This window comes from Hyaena hyaena, unplaced genomic scaffold (genome assembly GCF_003009895.1).
Source record: "Hyaena hyaena isolate Hyena2069 unplaced genomic scaffold, ASM300989v1 scaffold_62, whole genome shotgun sequence".
NCBI classification, from domain to species: domain Eukaryota; kingdom Metazoa; phylum Chordata; class Mammalia; order Carnivora; family Hyaenidae; genus Hyaena; species Hyaena hyaena.
The window spans coordinates 2,333,914-2,356,405 of record NW_024080694.1 but is presented as its reverse complement, the minus strand read 5'-3'; the positions used below and the strand labels follow the sequence as shown (position 1 = coordinate 2,356,405).

Here is a 22,492-nt window from a genome sequence, read left to right as displayed (position 1 = left end):
TTGCCTTTCACAAGGTACAAGGCACATTTCTATCTGTAATTAATCACACTGACTTTAGAAAACATATGCACATAGGAATGCAAAGTGACGGGAACCAAGTATCATCTAATCTGGTAAATATAAATTTAAATTATTCTATAATTATAGCAAAGTTATCTTAAATATGTGTTATATTGTAATTAAAGGACTTGCAAATTGTAGTATTCTAAAATAGGTATAATCTGTAAAGACTGCTATAATTATAGGCACGATGTGTACATTTCCATTCAGGATATATCATAACCTAAAAACACAATATTTCTTAAATTCACCAATATATAATTATATTTATTAAAAAAAAAACCCACACAACTGTGGGAGACATTATTCCATGTCCCGGCGGGATGCACGAGGTTTAAGATTCATTCCAGAGTTGCAGGGACACTGATTCGGTACCAAAGCCCGCCCACGGGGCTCCTCCAACACAGCTCCAGCTCCCACTGGACTTGACTCCATCCTCTAGTTTCAGTTCTGTGATGGCCACCCTCACCGGGTCACCTCGATCTCTCGCCTAGAGAGCTGCAACGTCCCCCAATTTGTCACCTAGTATGCTGGCCCAGAGCAGAGCCAGACTCCGGCAGAAGGCCAAGTGCCACTTCTCAATACCACCCAGTGCTTTCAGGAAAAGTCCAATGTCATCAACATCACCTGCCCGGCATGCATGCGTCAGCCCACCCATGGGTTAGATTCTTCTCAGGCCACACCCTCCCTTCACTCCACCGCGCAGGCCCTTCTCCAGAGTCCAGGGTCCGGCATCGTCCAATCCTCACACACGCTCTCCTGATCCTCCACACCCGCCGAGCGCCTGTTCATCCGGAGACTCTCTGTCTTTCAGGAAATCCCTCTGGAACCCTCTTTAGACTGGGATTTCCTTCCTTGCTCTCAGAAGTGCCCTACATGGATCTCACAGGACACTCTTCCCAGTACAAGTTTCATCTCTAGCTCTTGAGTTCTTTGAGTGAGGTCAGTCTGCCTTACTGATCGGGAACCCGACAGGCGTTTCTGCTCCGCGCTGTACTTTCTGACCGAGCACGTGTGCCTGCAGGACAGATGCCCAAGCATGTGCGAACGTGCGAATGAGGCACTGATAGGGTAACTCGGCCCAAGTCTGCTCAATGGGCTCCACCATCCTGCCCTTAAATAGCCTAACACTGAGAAACTCACAAATCCCGGGACCCAGGACTGCCAGGCAGCCACAAGAAGGGAGAAGAATGTCTTCAGGGAGCTTTCCAGACAAAACTCCTGAGTGAAGAGTTGCCTGTGACCTTTTCTCTAAAATCTAAGTCACCTCAGTCTTGACAATTGTCTTCCCACTGCCAGTTTCCAGGTCTTGGTTGTATTCATGCTGCAGGATTCTAACGAACAACAGCCAGGAGCCCTTGATTCCCTCCCCCCAGAAGTCAGAGGACTATTCTCTTTACGGAAAATGCTGCAGGGACAAAGCACCATCAATGGGCTCAGTGTCAGGGGCCAAAGCAGCATCCCTAAAGGAGAAAGGGTTTCATTTTTTATTTTCATTAAGTAGGGAGAGCTTACAAAGTGGTCTGGAATGATATGAAGATGCCGTATCTTCCAAATATTTATAGTTTATTTTCCTTAATCTTTATGTAAATGTTCAAGGCAGGAATTAATACTCCCTATTGAGAGAAGGGAAAACTGAGACCAAGGAAGGCTACATGGCTTTCACAGAGCCACTGAGCCAGGGATGGGCCCAGTCAGACTCTACCCGGAGGTCTTTCCTGTTCAGGGGCCCGCACTCTCTGTACTTCACTCTCTCGGCAAACATAAGCCCTGGGAACAAGCTGTCAGGGGCTAAACATTCTAGGTCCTTGACAGAATAAAGCAAAAACCGGGTCCACTGTGCATCACATTCTCTGGGGCCTAACAGCCTTCTCACCACACGCTGCAGCCCACGCCTGAGCCCTGGGGCTGGACCATGGCGGACACGGACACCTTCTCAGGCAAAGGGCTTTTCAACCGGGAAGAACTAACGCGGGACACGCTGGGTCAAGACCGCCGTGAGGAAAATACCCAAAGTCATCTCATTTTCCTAAGACACAAGTATGGGGAACCATCAGAATCCTACACAATGACTTCCAGCTGCCCCGCACACACACACACACACACACGCGCGCGCGCATGCACGCACCACACACCGTACTTCATTTGGAATCAACCACTTTTTCACGTTTTTATAGCTCACAAATCAGGACGTGTCCTGCAGTCAATGGTGCGCCAGGGTTCAGTCGGCACCATCTTTTCCCCTCTTTGACCACAGTCCAGAAAATCATGGTGTGTATCTCACGGCATTCTAGAGTTGATGAAACGGGATAGAAATACTGAAATATGGGATACAAATACAGAAACGGATGTGCAAGAGGAGGCTGGAGATGAGAAATGGAGTAAGAATTCCCTTTCCCCATCAAAAGGTGGCTATCCTTATGATCCCTGTATAAATCCTCCACCCTGATAGCCTGTAGCAGTTTCTGATTGATTCCCCAGAGTGAAAACAACCAGGAATCAAAAGAAAGATGGGTCCGATCAGACAAGATGGGAGGCTTTTTGACTTAAAATTTTTTTCAAACAAGCTCAGTTTCTGTTATTCTTTCAAGCTGCTGTGCCTCACGGTCTGCTCATATGTGAGATATACATACCAGGACCCAGCTCAGAGGGTTGAGACCAAATGAGTTCATTCACATGAAGCATGTAGCACAACGACCAGTATGTGGCGATGGCTCGGTACATGTCTGGTGCTATCGGCATCTCCGAAGCCATCCTTCCCACACTGGGCACCTCAGCAGGGACAGTTTGCATGGCACACGAGTTTTGTTTTGTTTTTTTTTTTTAATGAGCTTTCAGTTCAATGTCTTCTTTGATGTACAGAAATGCAAAAGATCCTATAATCCTTCCACTAAAAGTTGGAGTTTTGTCACCAGGATTTGCTGGTCCCTGAGCCATCAGCTGCTTCATCAAAGCACAGAGTAGAGGAAACCAGGAAACGGCCCATGCCAACGTGTGGCTCACCGCCCACGGTGTCTCAGAATCCTCCTGTCTTTGACACGATTCTTCCTCTGTGGTCAAAGAAACACTCTCCCATTCGTCAGCCTCAAATCTGCATCCCCTTCAGCTCCTCTTTCTCTCACATTTCCCCTAAAATGCTCTTGACCCATCTGCCTCCCTCCATCCCTGTGGCTGCTTTCCTGAGCCCTGGTCACTGTCATCTCCTGCCTGGACCAACCACAACAGCCACTTGTTAGCAAGTATTCAGCTACGTCATTATCGAATCCAAAAGAATGTGTTCACGACAGAACTTTCTAGAAGCCAAGGAGCCTTCAAGGGCCTCAGAGTCCTGAAAGTCAAGTCTTTAATGTGGTAAAAAGGCCCTGCTCGCCTGTGCCTAGTTCTACACCTGAGGAAAGAGCCACTCCTATGCAGGGAAGGCCCTGAAGTCCAGCACATTCCTCCTACCTCCCTGGGCACGGGGAGAGCCTGACGCCAGCAGCCACCCCTGACAGCACACCTAGCATGCACCAATCAACGTTAAATTGATGAAATGTCAATGAAACCCGCCTTCTGCTTCCAGCCCCACTGATTTGTCTGTGTGCCTCTTCCTGGAAAGAACACTCATCTCGTCTGTCCCACCCACCCCTTTCTCTACTAAAAGTCGATTCAACGTTTAGCTGTCGGTGGGGTATTTGCCTCCTCCTGGAAGCCTTCACCTCCCCACTCCCCAAGGAAAATCCAGCCCCTGCCTCCGCTCTACGCCCCAGAGTTTTCTTCATAATCAACTGTATTGTTTGTGTTGCCAGGTTGTAGCTGCCCGTAAGACGTGAGTGTGTGGTGTTATGACAGAAAATATATATACACGTTTGCCCCAGTTCCTGGCACAGAACTTTCAAAAACACTTGAATTTCCAGAATGACAGGAGTGTCTTTGTCATGCTGATGACCTGGGGGTAGGGGGCTAGACAGATAGGTTCAGGATGGGAGATGCTTACAAGGAAAACCAACCACAGGATCAGAGACCTGAACTTTCACCCCAACCCCTGACCTTCAGGGAGGGGAAGAAGGGTGGGGTAACTATCACCAATGATTAATCAATCGTGACTACATAATGAAGCTTGGGTAAAAATTTGAATAGGCAGTTTTTGGAGGCTTCCTGGGCTTGGGAGGGTGGAATGCCCAGAGAGGGCAGGGCAGCTCTGCACCCACCCCGACCCCACCACCCAATGTGTCGCTTCACCTGGGTGCTCATGCGTATCCTTTATAATAGGCTGGCAATCCCAAGTACAGAGCTTCCTGAGTTTGGGAGTCATTTTCACGAATTATCAAACCTGAGAGGAGTCCAGAGGAAATCCTGACTGTGAGGCTGGCCAGGCAGAAGTGTGGGGAGCCTGGGGAGCCCCACTTGTGGCTAGTGACTGAAGTGGGAGCAGTCTTGTGGCACTGAGCCCTCAGCCTCTGGGACCTATGCTAACTCTGGGTAGTTAGCGTCGAAACTGGGTTGAACTGTAGGCGTCAGAAAACTGATGTGAGAACATAAATGCCTTTGCCATCTGGGGACAGCATGGGGGCAGAGGCTTCCTTTGCTTCCTTAGCTACCCACGGGGGGCGAGCAGAGGACGCACTCACACCCATCTCAACGGGCTGGCCTCCTGGGGTTCATCCGTAGCCTTCCCGGAGAACGGTTATAACGAGAGATACTGCACCAGATGTGAACCAATTAGCCCCGTGAAAACCGAGGATGGCTCGCAGCTCTAGACCTACCACCCCTCACCCCCGTGCACCGCACCAGCCACTCAATGTTCTCAACTTAGATGAATACCACACTGTGCAAGGCATCAGTATCTCCAAGCAAGCTGTTCTTTAAACTCTTGGCCTTCTTACTGGGCTTCTGTTGTGACCCCTCCATGCCACTGTAAATACCTCTCCCTCAGCTTCTGAATGCGGCCACAGGGAAGCCAGGTGCCCCACACTGTGATGACAGTCTCACCGTGCGAGGGACAGTTTAGAATTTCAGCTCCTGCGGTCAGCCATCTGCAACCAGAGTCACGGGCAAGGCACTTGGTGAGCTGCGTCAGGGTGAGACTTTCCCCGGACACCAGCTCTGTAAAGGAAGGGGGTTCGCGGCTCTGGGCCTCCAGGGGTGTCTGAGTGGCCTGTCTGAATAACTGTCAAGTGTGAAATATGGCCAATCAATCCCTTGGCCTCCGAAGACCACCTGCTTTCTTCTTCAAATGCAATAGCCCTTTGCAGGAGTTTCCCAGAGTTCAATTCCAAGGTCTCAAATGATTTCAGGCAGGGACAGCTTCCGAATCTCACACAAGGTGTAAAAAGGAAAACTCCATCACTCCTGCTTCCGCCAAGGCTGTCCCTTGACGATGCTTTTGCCCACCAGCCGCGGGCACTGGTATAGCCTTGCAGGGCTGGCTGCGTCACCCACCGGCCGGCCCTTTCCCTCCCGCTCTGCCCGCTGCTCTATCTGGGACTTCCCAGGGCCCGATCACACGTCAGGCCGTGGCTCCCTCATGCTGACTCATTAGTACAAAGCCCTTCCCTGACCGTTTCACACAAGTTTTCCCATTAAGTAGGTCACACAAGTTTTCCCATTAAGTAGGGCTTGTACCCGTTCGATTATTTGCTACATAATTAAATGTGTGCCCCCCTTAATGCCTTCCCCAGGCCCGGAATAAAGCCGTGACTCAAGCTTCTCCACTGGGTTACAGTTGAGTGCAAATGTCCAGACAGATGGTAAGAATGCACGTGGACAAGCCAGCTCTGGAGGCCGAGGCCAACACCCGACCCCTGACTTCAGAAGGAACTTTTCTAGCGTTAGCTTTCACAGAGAACGATCATCTGTTCAGGCCCCAAGTCCACTTCTACCATTTGCACAGGTGTGAGCACAGAGGGGGGAAGCAGTCTGGAGCACGCGCAGCCCCGCACCCCCAACGGCAGCATTTAGGAGGGACGGGATTTAGGAAGGCCGTTAGATTGGTTGTTGCTCTTCAGACAGCAGACATGTGTTAGTGAGGGGGTGACCACAGGGAGTATCCAGAGATTTCGAGGCCCTGCCACCTCCTTTCCGGGCCAGGTCTTAGAACCTGGATAGCAAGAAGCAAGCAGCGTGCGCTCCCAGCTCCATCCAGACTCCAGTGGCCCAGGAGCTCCTAAGGGGACGATTCCTGATGACTTCCAGAGGCACCATCCACGACGCTCGTGGTTGATGGCAGTGTGGGTCCCCTCATGCCAGCCACACAGCTTCTGAGAGGCCGTTTATCCCGCCCGCCCAGCAGCAGGAGCAGAGCAAAATGGGCTCCTGCCCGTGCTGGGCAAGCAATCCAGGCACCCCGCTAACAGCTCAGACTTTAGGTTTTTAGGTGAGAATTCCCTCTGGGGGAGAGGGCTTCCAGAATTATTCCTCTTCCAGAACTAAGGGCAGGGGTGGCTGGAGGAGACTCAGAGTCTCCACGGACGACGGGGCGGACGACCCACACTGGGCAGCTCTCAGGGGGCGTTCAGAGAGCAGCTTCTGCCAGTTCTGTAGGTTCAGAAGAAACCCGCGTGGGAACGTGCGCACACACCTGATGTGGGCTGAGTCCAGTTCGGGGTCTGAGCAGAAATGAGGCCCAGTGATAGAAGCGTCTGGAGGCAGGACAGGGTAGCCAGGCAGCTGAGGCTGAGCAGGTGGGATCCCTGTCGTTCTCCCGTGGAGTACGTACTCCCGAAGAGCTGACTCAGGGAAGCGCACATAGTTGCCCTCAGAGTGAGCCCTTTGCGACATGGTCACCTTTTACCATGGTTCCGGTGCTCGCATCTAAATGGTGACGGCCACGTGTTGGCATATGCTTTCCCCTCCACCCTGAACGTCCCTTGCCCTGTTCTCCACCGGCTAATCCCGTTTCCATCTTCCCATCACCTTCCACCCCAGGCTTCGCTGGGTTTCTTCTTTGCCCATCGCTAGACCCTTTGTTCACACTTATCACAGCAGATTAAACCAGGTGGTTTACTCTCTCTACAGTCTCAATCCCTCGAGGGGATGGTGTATCCCTGGAGGAATGCATTTTGAGTTGTGAATTCCTTCCCTCAGGAGGTACCCAGCCACGCTTATGCAGAAACCTGGGGTTCAAGGTAAATACTTCTAACAGGATCAAAGGAGGGTTTTGTATAAATATATTTTTCTCTTGTTAAACCAGAACACTTTCACTACCATAAACCTATGTTAAAATATAGATGGTCAGGTTCAAAAATGATTTAAAACTTGTACAAAAAAATTTATGAGGGCTTCAAGAGATATTGCTTTCTTCTGTCTTTTATGCCCAAGTTCACTGCTAGGATTACATATCACTGTGGCTTAGCCTTGTGGACTCTGCTTGAGAAAGAAATAGCAGAGGCTGTGATTTTTCCTGAGATGAGCCGCGTGTAAGTGACAGAGTCAGAGGGCTGTGTGGTTTCCCTCCTCACCCCCAACCCTACTGCCTATCATTCTAAACGAATAAAGCGTGCAGTTCACGCCAGACTGAGTCAGGCCAGACTCTTACCAAAAGTTCTAGTAAAACTCTGTATCATCGAAAGCACACGTTGTACAGTTGCTTTTATATGAAATGTCCAGAAGAGGTAAATCCACGGAGACAGAAAGCAGAAGGGTGGGTGTCCAGAGCTGGGGGCAGGGAGAATGGGGGGCGACTGCCCAAAAGGCAGGGGTTATCTTTTCGGGGTGGTGCAAATGTTCTGGAACGAGACAGTGGTGATAGCTGCACGCTGTCGTGAATGGACCACAGGCCTTTAAGATGGTGGATTTTATGCTATATAAATCTTATCACCATAAGCGAAAACACAAAAGCGGCTGCCTTACCTCCCTTCCAAAAGTACACTAAAAAATGTTCACACTCTTTCATAATCACAACACTGACAACTGGTAAAGAGCATCATCTGTAAAGTTGGGGACCATGTCGGCCCCACTGGTCACAGGAGACCTATGTCATTTAGGTTTGTCATGGATGACCTCTCTGGAGCCATTCAATAAAAATGTCCTCAGAGAACACTCAAGCACAGTCAAGGCAAGGATAAGCCACATGGACGCCTCATGGACAGACCTTTCTGAGACACGGAGACAGCCACGAGACTCCGAAAGCAAATCACCCAGAGAATGGGGTTCAACATTCAGGCAGGAAGAATCATTCTGATTATTGAATTTGAAGGCCTGATACCTCTGACATGAAACATGGCACACACTCTGCTGAAATAAGAAATACTTTTGATTTTTTTTTTAATGAGTTTTTCACTTTGAAAAGAACTGTATGGTCCTGGAGAGACAAGATATAAAGACATTTTGCTAGTTTAACGCAACCGAATCTGATTTGGGAATTATTATGAGCGGTTATTTAGTGCAGCTCTACAGATTTTGTTTGTGATATAAATACACACATACATATATAACTCAGGTATATATGTATGTATAAATACGCTTATTTCCCATATAAATCACTTTGTATTTCTTCTTTCCATGAGTCCAATAGTGAATTATGGTGATGCAAAGGCCCTCAGGATGCTGGGCTAACCCGTGAAAGGGCCAAACATCGCAGAAAGAAAATGATTAAACACACACACACACACACACACACACACACACACACACACACAGGATTTTCTTAGTTACGGAAAGTTAAGTAGGCACAACTGATTGTTCCGAGCCGGCAGGAAAACTTGGGCAACCAGCATAGGTCTGGACAACCATGGAAAGCCCACAGCAAGGACCACATCGTGACCAGCCACCAGAGAGTCAGGATGGTACACTTACCGAGAGCATCCACTGGCGGGGGGCGCATGGTGAGAAAGTGCAGGATACACAATTGACACAAAAAGGAAAATAATAGAGTCAAACTGGTATTCGAATAGGAGGCTTACCCTTCTTTCCTGTGTTAAACAGTCCGCGGCTTGCCGCCGAATTGTGTTGGAGGGCAATTAAACCCACCTCCACCAAGAGCTGCACACCCCGGCTCCCTTCCCGGACTTGCTCATATTCTTTCCTTCACATCTAAACAGAAATCTTCCTAGTTAGTGAGCATCACCCCCAGAGATGACAGTACAGTTCCTAAGAAGAGAAAGACTATGTTCCCAAAAGACGCCAATTAAGATACCAAGAAAATCCTTCAAGTATAATTTCTTGTAACTTGCAAAGTAATTAGGGAAACCCAAGAAACAAAATTTAAGCTAGGGTGAAAATTAAAAAAAAAAAAAAAGTTAACATTTTAGCATAACAGCAAAGAGCGGGTTAGCCTGGAACGTGTTAGTCTGGCGAGTCTGTTTATTAGATTTGTCATATTCACGCTGCAGGCTCTACGCGAAAAGGATAGACTGAATCCATTGAAAGGTCAGGATCAAGGGTTAATCCAGAAAAACGTTCCAGTTTTAGCACTCCCAAAGAAAGTCCCTGATAAGCTTTTAGTAGTTACAGATTAAAACAGAAGGTTTTATCCTAATTAATTTTTAAATTTAAATGAAGGGTAACATGGGAGTTTAAGGAGAAGCAAGGTTGCTGACTTTGTGCATTACAGCGGCGGAAGCAGGCAGATACCGTAAAACGTTTCTCCACCCGGTCCACACGCGCTTTCCCCCGTGAAGGTGTGGCGGGCCCCAGGACCCCAAAGGGCCGTGAGGTGACACCAGGCAGCAGGCTTGATGGGAACTCACGAGTAGCCTTTCAGAACATAGGCTACTAGGTCGGCTCCACACCACGGCCCTGCCTTCCTGCTCCCTGTGTCTCCTCCCCTCACCTGTCCATAAGGCTGGCTCTGCCTGTGTCCCTGGCCCTGGGCACCAGCCTGGAACTTCCCAGAGGGCAGGTGCCATCTCTGCAGCGCCCAACATCTGCCTGGAGTTTACTCCTGCTAGGTGTTCAATAAACCCACCTTCCAAAACCTGGGGACCTTCACGCACAGCTGGAGCATCTGTGAGTTGTTTTTCCTCAACATTTATATATTTATTGGGGGGGGGGCAGTGGGGCAGAAAGAGAGGGAGATAGAGAATCCCAAGCAGGCTCCATGCTGTAAGCATAAAGCCTGTCCCAGGGCTCAAACTGATGAACCGTGAGATCATCACCTGAGCTGAAATCACGAGTCAGGTGTTTAACCAGCTGAGCCACCCAGGTATCCCTGCCAAGTTGTTTTAAAATGGTTCTGAGGGGCACGGGGGTGGCTCAGTTGGTTGAGCACCCAACTCTTGATTTTGGCCCAGGTCTCAATCCCAGGGTCATGGGATCAAGTCTCAAGAAGGGCTCCTAGCAAAGCATAGAGCCTGCTTAAGATTCTCTCCCTCCCTCTCTCTCTCTCTCCACCCCCCAGCCCCTCTCCCTCACTCATCTAAGATAATAAAATAATAAAGATCTTAAAAAATAAAAAGTCTAAAAAAATGTGGTTTGAAATTAAATCTAGCCAAATCCACCAAAAAAATATTCAAAGTTGTTTTAATGGTAATATTTAAATACCTTTAGATTATATATCATAGAAAAAAAGAAAAGAGTCAAATAAAGCATGTGACAAAAGGTGATATCTGCTAAGTGAAAAATAAAATAAATTAGTCACATACAAAAATTACACCCCAGGGGCGCCTGGGTGGCTCAGTCAGTTAAGCATCTGACCGGTTCGGGTCATGATCTTGGCAGTTCGTGGTTCGAGCCCTGCATCGGGATCTGTACTGACAGCTTGGAGCCTGGAGCCTAGAGCCTGTTTTGGATTCTGTATCTCCCGCTTTCTCTGTCCCTCTCCCACTCACTCTCAGTCTCTCTCTCTCAAAAATAAATAAATGTTAAAAAATTAAAAAAAAATTACACCCGATTATGTGTCTGCCTACGTCAAGGGCAGTGCTATAACTATGCTTAAGTTAAATGCACAAAGGAATGTGAAATTTTGAAAAGGAGAATCAGAAGAATTTTTAGACCAAAGATCACAGTTTTGTTTAAAAGGCACGGCAGAACGTTGCATAGTGACCTCCTGAAAACACGTTAAAAGGGAAGTGATTATTTGCTTATCAGATTCAGTTTTATCAGGACAAAATAATATGTATCCAAAGCACATGTCTATCCCAACATTTAGTGTAAATCTCAGAAGGAACTACTAATGCCTCATAAACCAAGAGTCCGGGAAGCTACCACTTGAGGGAGATGATGCATATGCCTTGAGAGGAATTCTGGCAGAAAAGGGAAACTACAGGTAACCAGACCCAAAAACAAGTAGAAGCCTCAAATAACCAGATTTCTTCTGGCCCTGAACTTGTAGCATTCCTGCTCCAATCTCAGGCTACCTGTCTTCCAGGAGAGCACTCCATTCTAAATAGTTAGAATGACAACTCTGGTACCTTCTAGAAGGTTCCATTGACCCCAGAAATACACAAATGTGTGCACTCAGTCAAATAAAATGCACTTATATATTTTAGAAGAAATATTTATAAAGGATAGAAATAAAAACTGTTTTCTGGTTGTACTCTGGAGTAACTAGAAAATCATCGAGAGGGGCTTCTGGGTGGCTCAGTCAGTTGAGCGTCAGACTTCAGCTCAGGTCATGATATCGTAATTTGTGAGTTCAAGGCCTGTGTCAGGCTCTGTGCTGAAGCCTGCTTTGGATTCTGTGTCTCCCTCTCTCTCTGTCCCTCCCCTACTCAGGCTCTGTCTCTCTCTGTCTCAAAAATAAACATTAAAAAAAATTAAAAGAAAAAATTTAAAAAAATCATCTGGAACATTACAAGCTACTTATCTGACTTGGCTCATAGACATAACTACACCACCATGGCCACTTAGTCTAGAAGGACATGGTGTCTGAGACCACTAGGTATGTGTCTAAGGCTGAGGGATGGATGCTTCAGAAACCCTTGGTCAGAGCCTCCGCTCTCTACCTTCAGGCCCAAGGGCTGCACAAAGCCCTACAACCGAATGCCAAGTATTCCAAATCCTGGGACCAGAAGCATCTCTTCATGTTACCCAGTCCAGCACCCTCGGCAGTCTGAATCTTTCTCTCGGGTGCCTAGAAAGAGAACTCATTATCCTTTCCAGGCAGCCCGAGCCAGTGCTGGGCAAGTCGAAGTGCCAGAAACTTCCTTTTGTGTTGCACTGCAATCAACCCATCAAGCTTTCCCTGTAGGTCCAAATTCTACTAATTGGACAATGCCAGGGACTCTGAGTGACAGATGAGGACTGTTTCAGCCTCCATGCAGAATTCAGATAAAAGGATTACCACTGCAGCCAAGAACTTAAGGCCTCTGGAAAGAGAACTCTGGAACAGCTCAGGGAAAACAGCTCCGTTTTTCTTCCCTCATCGTCTTCACCAAACTCCCAAACCTTTCCCGAGCTGGAAGTGTCTTCCCTGGATCTTCTTTCCAAATCCCTTCTATCTCAAAGTTGCCAAGCTGTCAACTACATGGAATTCGGTTCCAACCTGTTCTTCCACGGGATCCCAGATTTGATAGAAGTGATGGCTGTTTTATTTACAAACATTTGCCTCTGGACACGCTAAAGTGTTACTGGCTGCAGACCCCATTAGTTGTCCAACACTAGTTCCCAGGTGCACTAAGAGGACAGAATGTGCATTCAAGAAGCACTAAGACAATGAACACACATCCAAAACTAACAACTGAGCCCAATACCAACAGAAAATCTGATTATGGGTGAAAATTCTCCTGCCTTGGGCGTATGGGTGGCTCAGTCAGTTAAGCATCTGACTTCAGCTCAGAACATGATCTCACGGTTTGTGGGTTCAAGCCCTGCATCAGGCTCTGTGCTGACAGCTTGGAGTCTGGAGCCTGCTTCAAATTCTGTGTCCCCCTCTCCCTTTACCCCTCACCCACTCACCCTCTGTCTCTCTTTCTCTCAAAAAAATAAAATAAAATAAAACATTAAACAGATTTTTAAAAATTCTCCTGCCTTTATCTTGAAATGGTCTTAACAGCTTTTACAAGAACTGGGAGGGCATTTTTGAAAAATGTCCAAGCTTAAAAACTTTGTCCGATCCTTGCCCCACCGTTCACCAGACTTCTACATCTTTCCAAATGTATTTTCCTCAAATTCCAAATGCGAACTGCTCATTTAGGAAAAGAGGAAATTGGACTTGGGGGATTTCTACCTAAAAACTGTCCCAAACAAACACTAAACACAGAGCAGCCTCAGGGGAAAAAAACAAAACAAAACATTTCATCAGTTGACAAAAACTTCAAAAACTTGTTATCAAGAAGAAGAGCCTGGAAAGAATGTCACCTTCTCAAGTTTGAGTCCCTACATTCTGACTCTTAGTAAAACATCACAAATGCTTGCAAAGCGGATGTAGCTGGATTTTTCTCTGCACGTTGGAAATCCATGCTGGAAGAACAGAGTTGGATCTGATTACGGGCCCACTGGTGGAGGCCGGTCAGCAAGGAGGTGGGTGGACAGGCACACCGCACCAGGCCAGTTTCCCCCCGGGAGCCCCCACTCTCATGAACACCCTGAAAAATCTGTCTATACAGCAACAGCTCACAGCTTCCCACTGCAGCCATTTCTAACATTCTCACAAGGCTTAATAAAGGGTTTCGGAGATTATAGGCTATGAAAGACGGGAGGAGAAAATGACATAATTTCTGTAATAATTACTAGAGGACATTTGCATGAAGGCTTTTATGCGTTATCCCAAGGCTTCCAAGAAATTTATAGGTTTCATTACAACACACAATAGGGCACGGAAATTGTCAAATTTTGGAGACAAAGGTGGGGGGAGGGAACAAGTCAAGCACAACTTTGCAAGGGCCTCAAATTAATAGATATTCTGCATTTGAGAACGTTAATTGAGATGGAGTCTATTTGCCCCTGTTCTCCAGGGCTGTCACCGGCAAGGAAGTCTGAATTGAATGCTTTCTGCTTCAAAGACAAATCAAGCACATGTTCCTTTCCCCCAAGTAACACTATTCATGGCAGAATTTGTAGAGTTACCTTTTTTTGCTTTCTTCTGCAGTTTCAGTGTGTCCGAGGACTTCTTTTTTATCTCTTGGCGAGCTTTTTTATATTCTAAGAGAAAACAGAATTATTGAGTAATTTTACCACCTTGCTCCACAGCAAATATTTTAGGAACAGCCGTTACTTTCATCACAGAAAGAATGAACAATGACATGCGATAAGCAGCTTAATCAGGGTACTATATGATACAAATCTCACGCTGACATTTTACAGCAGGGGCGTTATTAACATGAAAAACAACAAAACGTGCACCACGGTCTTTTCCTGATAGAATTCACTCATATCAGCTGTGAGGAAAGACGTCATTTGGGAGTATCTTACTAAAAGCGAAAAATCCACAATTTCTCATCTCATGCATCAGGAAATTGAAGAAGAGGATTTGCTTTCCCAAGGCCCTAGTTTGCAGCGCTCTGCTCAAAAAAGGACCCATGTAGCCAGACACGGGCCAGATGTTACGATTCAGAGAAGCACCGAAGTCCATAGCATGAGAAATCAGACGGTGTCGGGTGGGGGCGGGGCGGGGGGGAGGCTGCGAAACACCCAGCTGCCTCAGCCTCACATCAATACCAAGGCCGGCACTGGGCCCCCGGGGGGAGGGCAGCCCACAAACACCACACTTCCCCTGACAACCACCTCCGCTTCCCCTACCGGTCTACACCTGCTCCTGATTTCCCACTTCTGTTGCTGGCACCTCTGTCACCCAGACTCGGACGTCTGAAACGACAGCTGCCTCTGACACATCTCTCCTCCTACGTATTCAATTGATTGCCAATGGATCCGGCTCCCTTGCGGTCTTCCCCGACACCTCCCTTCCCGCTAGTGCCACGCCACCAATCAGATCCGTCAGTCACCTACCCTGTGGTCCACCGTTAGCCAACCCTTTCATTCTGGTTCGCTCCTCTCAGATCCACCCATGTGCTTTCTCTCCCTGACACTTTGCTGCAGATGTTCTGAGCCTCCCAGCAAGGGCTCCTGCCACAATGCCAGCATCCCTACCTATGGGGGCCAGGAAGACCGGCTCAGGAGGAGTCTGTCTGGACCACTCGGCCCCCAGCGCCTGGCACGCGAGGGGCTGGGACACGTTTGTTGAAGCATATCCAAAGAAGGTGGCAGTTCTAGGGGCGCCTGTGTGGTGCAGTTGGTTAAGTGTCCGACTTTGGCTCAGGTCATGATCTCATGGTTCGTGGGTTCAGGCCCTGCATCAGGCTCTGTGCTGACAGCTCAGAGCCTGGAGCCTGCTTCAGATTCTGTGTCTCCCTCTCTGTCCCTCCCCTGCTCATGCTCTATCTCTCTCTCTCTCAAAAATAAATAAAAACATTAAAAAAATTAAAACAAAGAAAAAAAAGAAGGTGGCAGTTCTAGACAGGAGACCCGAGGTTAGCTCGAATCATTAAAAGTCTGGTTTTGAAAATGAGTTGTAATGCCTGAAGTACAAATCTCTGGCAATCCACATTTAATTCACCTGTTCACAATTAATGCCACCGAGAGATGGGGCTCTCAGCCACCGAGGGAAGTTACAGGGGATCACTTCTGACTCTTTACCCTCCAACAGGCCAATGGGTCCAGGAGTCGTGGGAAGAGCGTGGGCCCTTGGGAAAGCACCAGCAGAGGCACCGGGCGGCAGCCAGCACACCCACAGCCTGGACAGGGCACCCATACTCCCATGCAGCCGACAGTCCGTCCCGCCCCGCCCCCCCCCCACCCCGTACCTTTCGCGTGGTCTTTATCCAGCTGGTTGGCCACTTTCTTCCATTCTTCCATCTGTTCTTGAAGTGGGTTTATCAGACAATCGATTAAGGCGCTTTCACCAAAAAGAAAGGAGAAATTAAATAGATACATTCCACTGTCAAGATTCACCCTTGGCTGTCAAAGCTACCTAAATCAAGGATGCCTTGATGCCAGACAGGGCAGCACACTAAGCCCAAGTTCACAGCCAAATCCCCCCATTTCGTAACAACCTTATTCTCAGAACACTCCCCAGCGACCGTTAGGAAGCCAGAACCAGGACTGGGTCAGGCGACATCTCTTCTCATTTCCCCTGCTTATCTTCTGACTCCTGTATTAGCAAGCAGGGCTGCGACAGGCGGGGCCATCCCCCCCGCCCCGCCCCCGGCTGCACAGCAGAGACCCCTGCGGAGCTTTAAAGGGCTGCACCCCATACCTAATGCCTGACAGAAACGTAGAGGGCAGGACCCCGTTGTTAACTGGTTTTTAAAAAGCCAGGGGCGCCTGGATGGCTCAGTTAAGCATCTGACTCTTGATTTTGGCTCAGGTCATGATCTCACGGTTCGTGGGTTTGAGCCCCACATCTGGCTCTGTGCTGACAGCGTGGAGTCTGCTCTCTCTCTCTCTCTGTCCCCACCCTGCCCGCATGTGCACGTGCTCTCTCTCTCTCAAAATAAATACTCGCTCTATAGATAGATAGATAGGTATGTATATATAGAGTCTGATGTGATGTGCATTCAGGATTATACGTCATGAATGTAGACTGTGGACAGTCTGAAGAAAGAAAAGCTGGATGATGAGCTCCTGGATCAGTAGAGTAAAGGTATCCCCAGGGACTCCCTTCATTTTGTGCAGGGTCCCAAACAGACCACACATGAGCACGTTTAAAGGCGGCTCGCTCCCCCAGAGGAGGACCACGCAAGGCATGGACCCCCAGGGCTTTTGTGTGTGTAATGGAAGGAAAATGGACACATTCTGACATTGCAGAGATACTATAAGAAAATTAGAGAGTGCCCATAAATTGCCTGTATTGCACTGACGAGCAGTACTAAGAAGGTGTTCTCAGACTGCCTTCCAATCATGGGGCCTCCTGAAAACCTTCACGTTCTTGGGTACAGTTCCCTCCTTTCTTCATTAGGGTCTATGTGGCCTCCCCCCTCCCCCACACTCCCCCCAGCCATCAACACAGCTCACTCCCTTATTTGTTCCAGGTGTCTGTTCAGGTCTCTCTCCAGAATCCACTCATTCCCTAACCACCCAGGGTTGAATGACCACCACCCATCTCCTCTCCATGTACCTCCCCCTGGTGGCATTCAGCAGCCCCTGATGTTGTGTCACCTGTACGTAGTGCCCAGAGTGTAAGTCCCATGAGAATCGGATACGATCCTATTCAGTGCTATATCCCACACTCCCTAAGATAGTGCCTGGCATACAGTAGGTGCTCAAAAAATCATGCCCATTGAATTGATATCTTTTCATCACTCAAATGTGCAGGCCACAGGCCTACAAATAAACCCAGGCTACAGTGTGAGAGGAGGTGCTGTGTGGTCCGGGGAGCACCACCTGGGAGCCAGCAGGATGGAAGGCAGGCAGATGTCATCACCTGCCACCCAGGCACTTTCTGCTGGAAATGTGTGGACACCTCATTAATTTTCACAAGAGCACTGTAGAGGCCATATCCCCATTTGATGGCAGACGGGATTCCTGCGTGGCTCCAGCGCCAGGGGCTCCCATGGGGGCACCTGCACGGCTCTCCCCCAGGTGGAGGGTGAGGAGAGACACGTGGGAGCACAGAGAAGACCCCCAAGGTGGAGTGCGGGAGCCACGGGGGCAGGGGCCCAGGCCGGCTGGTTGTCTGCCGCGTCCCAGCACCCAGGCCAGTACACGGCGTGCAGCAAGCGACCAACCAATACTTGCCCGATGGGCGAGCAGAGCGCTGGGCTGTGGGGATTTCAATGCTATGGGGAAATGGGTGCTGCTTCTGGTGGGTGAGTCACCGTCTCCTCAACCTGAAACCAGCAAGGGCCCGTGCGATCCTGGCGACAGACGGACGCTCCTCACCTGGAAAACTGCCTCAGCTTGGCTTCTATGCTCCTGTGCCTCATGCACATCCTCGTCAGGGCAGAACCAATCTCCCTGGTGCCACCTGAAATGGAAACACACACAGAGTTGAGGACAGGAGCCACATCAGGATCACTGAAATCTTTAAAAAATTTTCTTAAGTTTACTTATTTTGAGAAAAACAGTATGAGTGGGGTAGAGAGAGAGAAGAAAGAGGGGCTCGATCCCATGAATCATGAGATCATGAGCTGAGCTGAAACAGAGTCGGACGCTTAATCGACTAGGTCACCCAGGAGCCCCAGAATCCATGTAATCTTGAAAAGAGAATGAAATAATTTGAAAAGAAAACAGATTTCACTACGTGGTAAAACTTAAGCCACTGCCTCTCACCATACATATGTGTGTGTGCGCGCACGCGCACAAACACACACACGCACAGGGTGACACATTTTTCTATAATCACTAAAACAAAAGTTACCTTTACTGTATACAATGCCAATACTTTCTATTCTATCTGATTTTCTTTAAATGCTGACTGTGACCCAGAAATTGATTTTACAACCCGCTACCGGATCATGACCTACAATCTGAAAAATACTTCCCAAGGAAAATGATCGAAACGGTATCTGACATTCAAGGAAAAGCTGTTGTTTTGTTCTGTTTTCCACTTCTGGCAAAAGAATCCCCTTCGCGTTATTTAGAACAGCTAATGAGGCCACTCCAGCTAATTGTTTCAAGATACATATTCTAGAAGACAAGTAATTCAGAGACTAGCAAGGCCAAAGCAAAATGAAACAAGGGAGCATTTTGTGAGGGGGTTGGGTAGCACTGGTGAAAGAGGGCCCCACACAGAACAAATGTCAACGTAAGCTGTAATTCAGTCTGATTTTCCCGAAATTCTTGTCACACCGCTCCCTTCAGACACACCCTCTTTAAGATTATTTGTGAAGTTCCCTTCCTTCCCCCTTCTAGAAACAATGCCTGAATCAGCACTTACTTGGGCGTGGGGGAGCACACTGCGACTACAGATGGTAACTCTGCATCAAGCACTGCAAAGCTCAATTATAAATGTTATGAAAACACTGGAGCTCATGAAATCAGGGGCGAAAATGTCAAATAAAGCACTATTTTTCACAGACAAGGCCTTCAAGGGAAAGCTGCAGGCATTTGTGGTAGGTTTAACGAAGCCAAGTTAACAGGAAAAACATTCCCTCTCTTATTAGTGCTGGTGATGTGATTATGGTATTTCCCCTCTGCCTTCTCTTCTAGAAATGTCAATGTGCTATTTCAGTTCCTCTTATTTTCCATTTTATTCTGCAAAACTAGCAGGGTTCCAGAACCAAATAAATCAGTGATGATAGTAAGAAGTATTAAATATGAGTATTTCTATATCCTATTTTAGTCTGAAAAGAGAGTCTTCTAGAACAATTCTCCAACTCCTCTAAAAAGGGTTTCTTAGAGGCATCAGGGTAGTTCAGTTGGTTAAGTGTCCAACTTTGGCTCGGGTCATGATCTTATGGGTTCGTCAGTTCAAGTCTCACATCAGGCTCTGTGTTGATGGTGCGGAGCCTGCTTGGGATTCATATTCATTCTCTCTCTCTCTCTCAAAATAAATAAGTTAAAAAAAAAAAAACCCACAGGGTTTCTCAGCCTAAACACTACTGACATGTGGGCCAGATGATTCTTTGTTGGGAGGGGAGTGTCCTGTGCATTGTAGGATGTTTAGCAGCATCCCTGGCCTTGACCTTTCACAAATCAGTAGCAGCCCCTGATTTTGTGACATCTAGACATGTCTCCAGACAGTACAAAGTGTTCCCTGGGGAGCAAAACCCCAGTGGAGAAGAAGCACTGCTGTAAGAGACCCAGAGCAAGAGCTAAAGGTCACCGAGGCTGACTTTTTAAATGGCCGAAAGTCTTGGTAAAATGTTAGCCCTTTAGCCGCTGGCATCTGCAGCCACTCTCCGGAATTAGAAACCACCTGGGCAACCCCAGCCACCGCAGCTCGCCATGCACCACCCGGGAAAACCAGTAGAGGGCGCTGTTCGCACACGCGCTACTTGCCTCCTCTGCTCTCTTCAGGTTCTCCTAAGCTTTTATTGCTTATAAGCAGGGACGGGAAACACTTTATCCCCAGGGAGATATCTCCTATTTGTCCTGGGCCTTCATTGATTCAGAGTTAATAACCTGGCCATGCAAGGAAACTGGCACACTCATTCACTGCTGGAAGGAGTGTAAACAAGTACTTTTCTAGAGGAGAATTTGGCAGGGTCTATCCAGAAAACCCTTAAGAACAAGTCTCCTGTTTGACCCGGCAATTCTACTTCTAGAAATTTAACCAGAGAAAACAATGAAGGACGAGAGCAAATCCCCACCTATGAGGACAGCCATCGAAATGTTGACGATAGTCAAAACTGGAAGCAAAATCCCACTGTAGGCAGCAGGGTAAATAAAGCATGGAGCCCAGACGCCTGTTACAGCACATAGTTCTCTAAAGTGCAGGACAGTGGTGTTTCAGGTCGTGGGAAGGGGAGGCATCTGTATAGAGCTTAGGCTGTGCCAGGCCCTGGGATAAGTGTTGTGCATACGTGAACTCATTCAATCCTCCAAAATCCTGGTTGTGCTAGTACAATTATTCCCATTCCCATCAGGCACTGAATTTGTCCAGGGTCACACTGTCAGTAGGTGGGCTCCCAACCCAGGCTGACCCTCCAGAACCTATGCATTTAACAACTCGGCAGATAGCACTCACTACAGACCAAAGAAGGTAGGCAGTGAGGGCCGAGGGCCTAGAATAAATCCCGCTGAATTTACTTAGCAACATGCTATTATGGGTGCTAGGCCCTTAAAGCCCTGCTCTCAAATTCCGATCCTGGACCCTAGAAATGTCAAATTGGCCCCAGAGGACTGAGCGCCCATCCTTGCTAGGCTGATACTGAGAGCTGAGTGGTAGGCAGCTGCCTCATTGACAACCCAGGCCTCAGTTTCTTCAAGATTCCCAGGGTTGGAAATGATCACTTCAAGGCTGGTCCCCTCACCCCATTTCTCTGCTCCATTCTTTCTTTCACCTTCCCAGACATTTTCCATAGATGGCCACCGGTCACGTGTCATCTCCAGGAAAGCCCGACACTTCCCAGAAACAGCTGACCCATGGTGCGATAACAAGCAGTTTCTAAACATGCTGTCTGTGCCTGCCACCGGGCCCGTGGCACAGGAAACCCTGAGAGGGGAGGAAATAAGAACCGCAAAGAAAACTTCCAAACAGCAGTTGTCTCTGTCCAATTGGCACAGAGCAGACGACATCCTCCATGGACCCCGGGCCCCAGCCGCCGGAAGGACTGCTGATCTAAGCAACATGGGGCCCCCTAAAAATAGCTCTATTTGTGGAGGTGCTTAACATCGCATGCTCTTCCCGACCCTTGCTAAAACTTAAAAATAAAAGCAGCAACTTCGGAAAAGCTTTCAGAGGAAACCGGCTTTAGCTACAAAGACAGAGCAGACATCTGGAAGAGCTCCGACTTGACAGTGAGAATATTTATGGAATCAAACGGCTGGGTTGAGGCACTCAGGAGCCGGCGAGTGAGGACAAGCTCCTACTTGTTTCTGTATTGCCTGCACCCAGCACTGGTGCCCAATGAAGGAACCAACATTTACCGTTCTGGGAGCAAATCACCAGGCCGGCTCTACCTGGAGGCAGGACCACGGACTGGGTTTGTCCTTCCTTTAATCCCTAAATCTCGGTGTGTCTTCTAGGTGTGCAGTACAGTATATCCAACATGAGTATGAGATTCTTCTCTTAGAACAGGTCTACACTGATGCAGGGTCAGTCTAAAGAGAGCAGTATATTCGTTTCCTATTGTTCTTGTCATAAATTACGGCAAACTTACTGGCTTAAAGCAGCACACACTTATAATCTTATAGCTCTGGAAGTCAGAAGTCCAAAATCTGTTTCACTGCGCGAAGATCAAGGTGTCGGCAGGGTTGTGTTCCTTCCGGAGGCTCCAGGGGAGAATCTGTTCCTTGCCTTTTCCAGGTTCTGAGCGCCGGCTGCATCCCTTGGCTTGTGGCCTCTTCTAATATCTTCAAAGCCAGCAACTTAGCATCTTTTGTCTTCTCTGACCTCTGCACTGTTCTCACATCTTCTCTGACACCGGTCCTCTACCTGCTTCCTGTAAGAACCCTTGTGGTTACACAGGCCCGGCTGGAGAATCCAGGATAATCTCCCCATCTCAAGATCCTTGACTGAATCACATCTGCAAAGTCCTTTTGCTTGGCACTGTGGTAACATAGTCACAGGCTCCGGGGACGGAGATGTAGACATCTCTGGGGAGGCATTATTCTGCCTACCAACACTGCGTAAGAGTTGCTCATTTGGAGAGTGCAGAAGGGCAACAAGTGTCTCGCCAGAGCCCATTAATCATCAGATGGTTAAGTCCGGGCCAATGATCTAATTCCACCGCCTTTGGCAGTGGCTGCTCTAGGGATGGGACAGGGAGGAGAGGTTGTTGTAGAAGCCTGCAACGGAAAGACCCTGATCTGAACGTCAACACAACAAAGAGACACCACAGGATGTGAACAGAGAGCAGGCTGCCCAGTTACCCAAGTCAGCGGTCATCACGGCCATGGGACACCTGCCTTAGGATGAGACCTGTCCTCTGAAACTGAAGACAGAGGGGCCTGAGTCCCCAGTGGCCTCCCT

At 48.3% G+C, this 22,492-nt stretch overlaps 1 protein-coding gene across 5 annotated transcripts in view; it reads right to left on the bottom strand.

Annotated features, from left to right (window-relative positions):
* MTSS1 (MTSS I-BAR domain containing 1) overlaps positions 1-22,492 on the bottom strand; it is a 162,634-nt gene that overhangs the window by 19,426 nt on the left and 120,716 nt on the right. For 3 of the 5 annotated variants that reach the window (XM_039231999.1, XM_039231998.1, XM_039231996.1), the window contains exons 4-7: positions 17,797-17,881; positions 15,720-15,811; positions 13,987-14,061; positions 8,836-8,847 (exon numbers count right to left, since the gene is read on the bottom strand). In XM_039231999.1, coding sequence (XP_039087930.1) covers positions 8,836-8,847; positions 13,987-14,061; positions 15,720-15,811; positions 17,797-17,881 — 264 coding nt within the window. The remainder of the gene's footprint in view (positions 1-8,835; positions 8,848-13,986; positions 14,062-15,719; positions 15,812-17,796; positions 17,882-22,492) is intronic. The other 2 variants (XM_039232000.1, XM_039231997.1) reach the window with 1 other exon arrangement.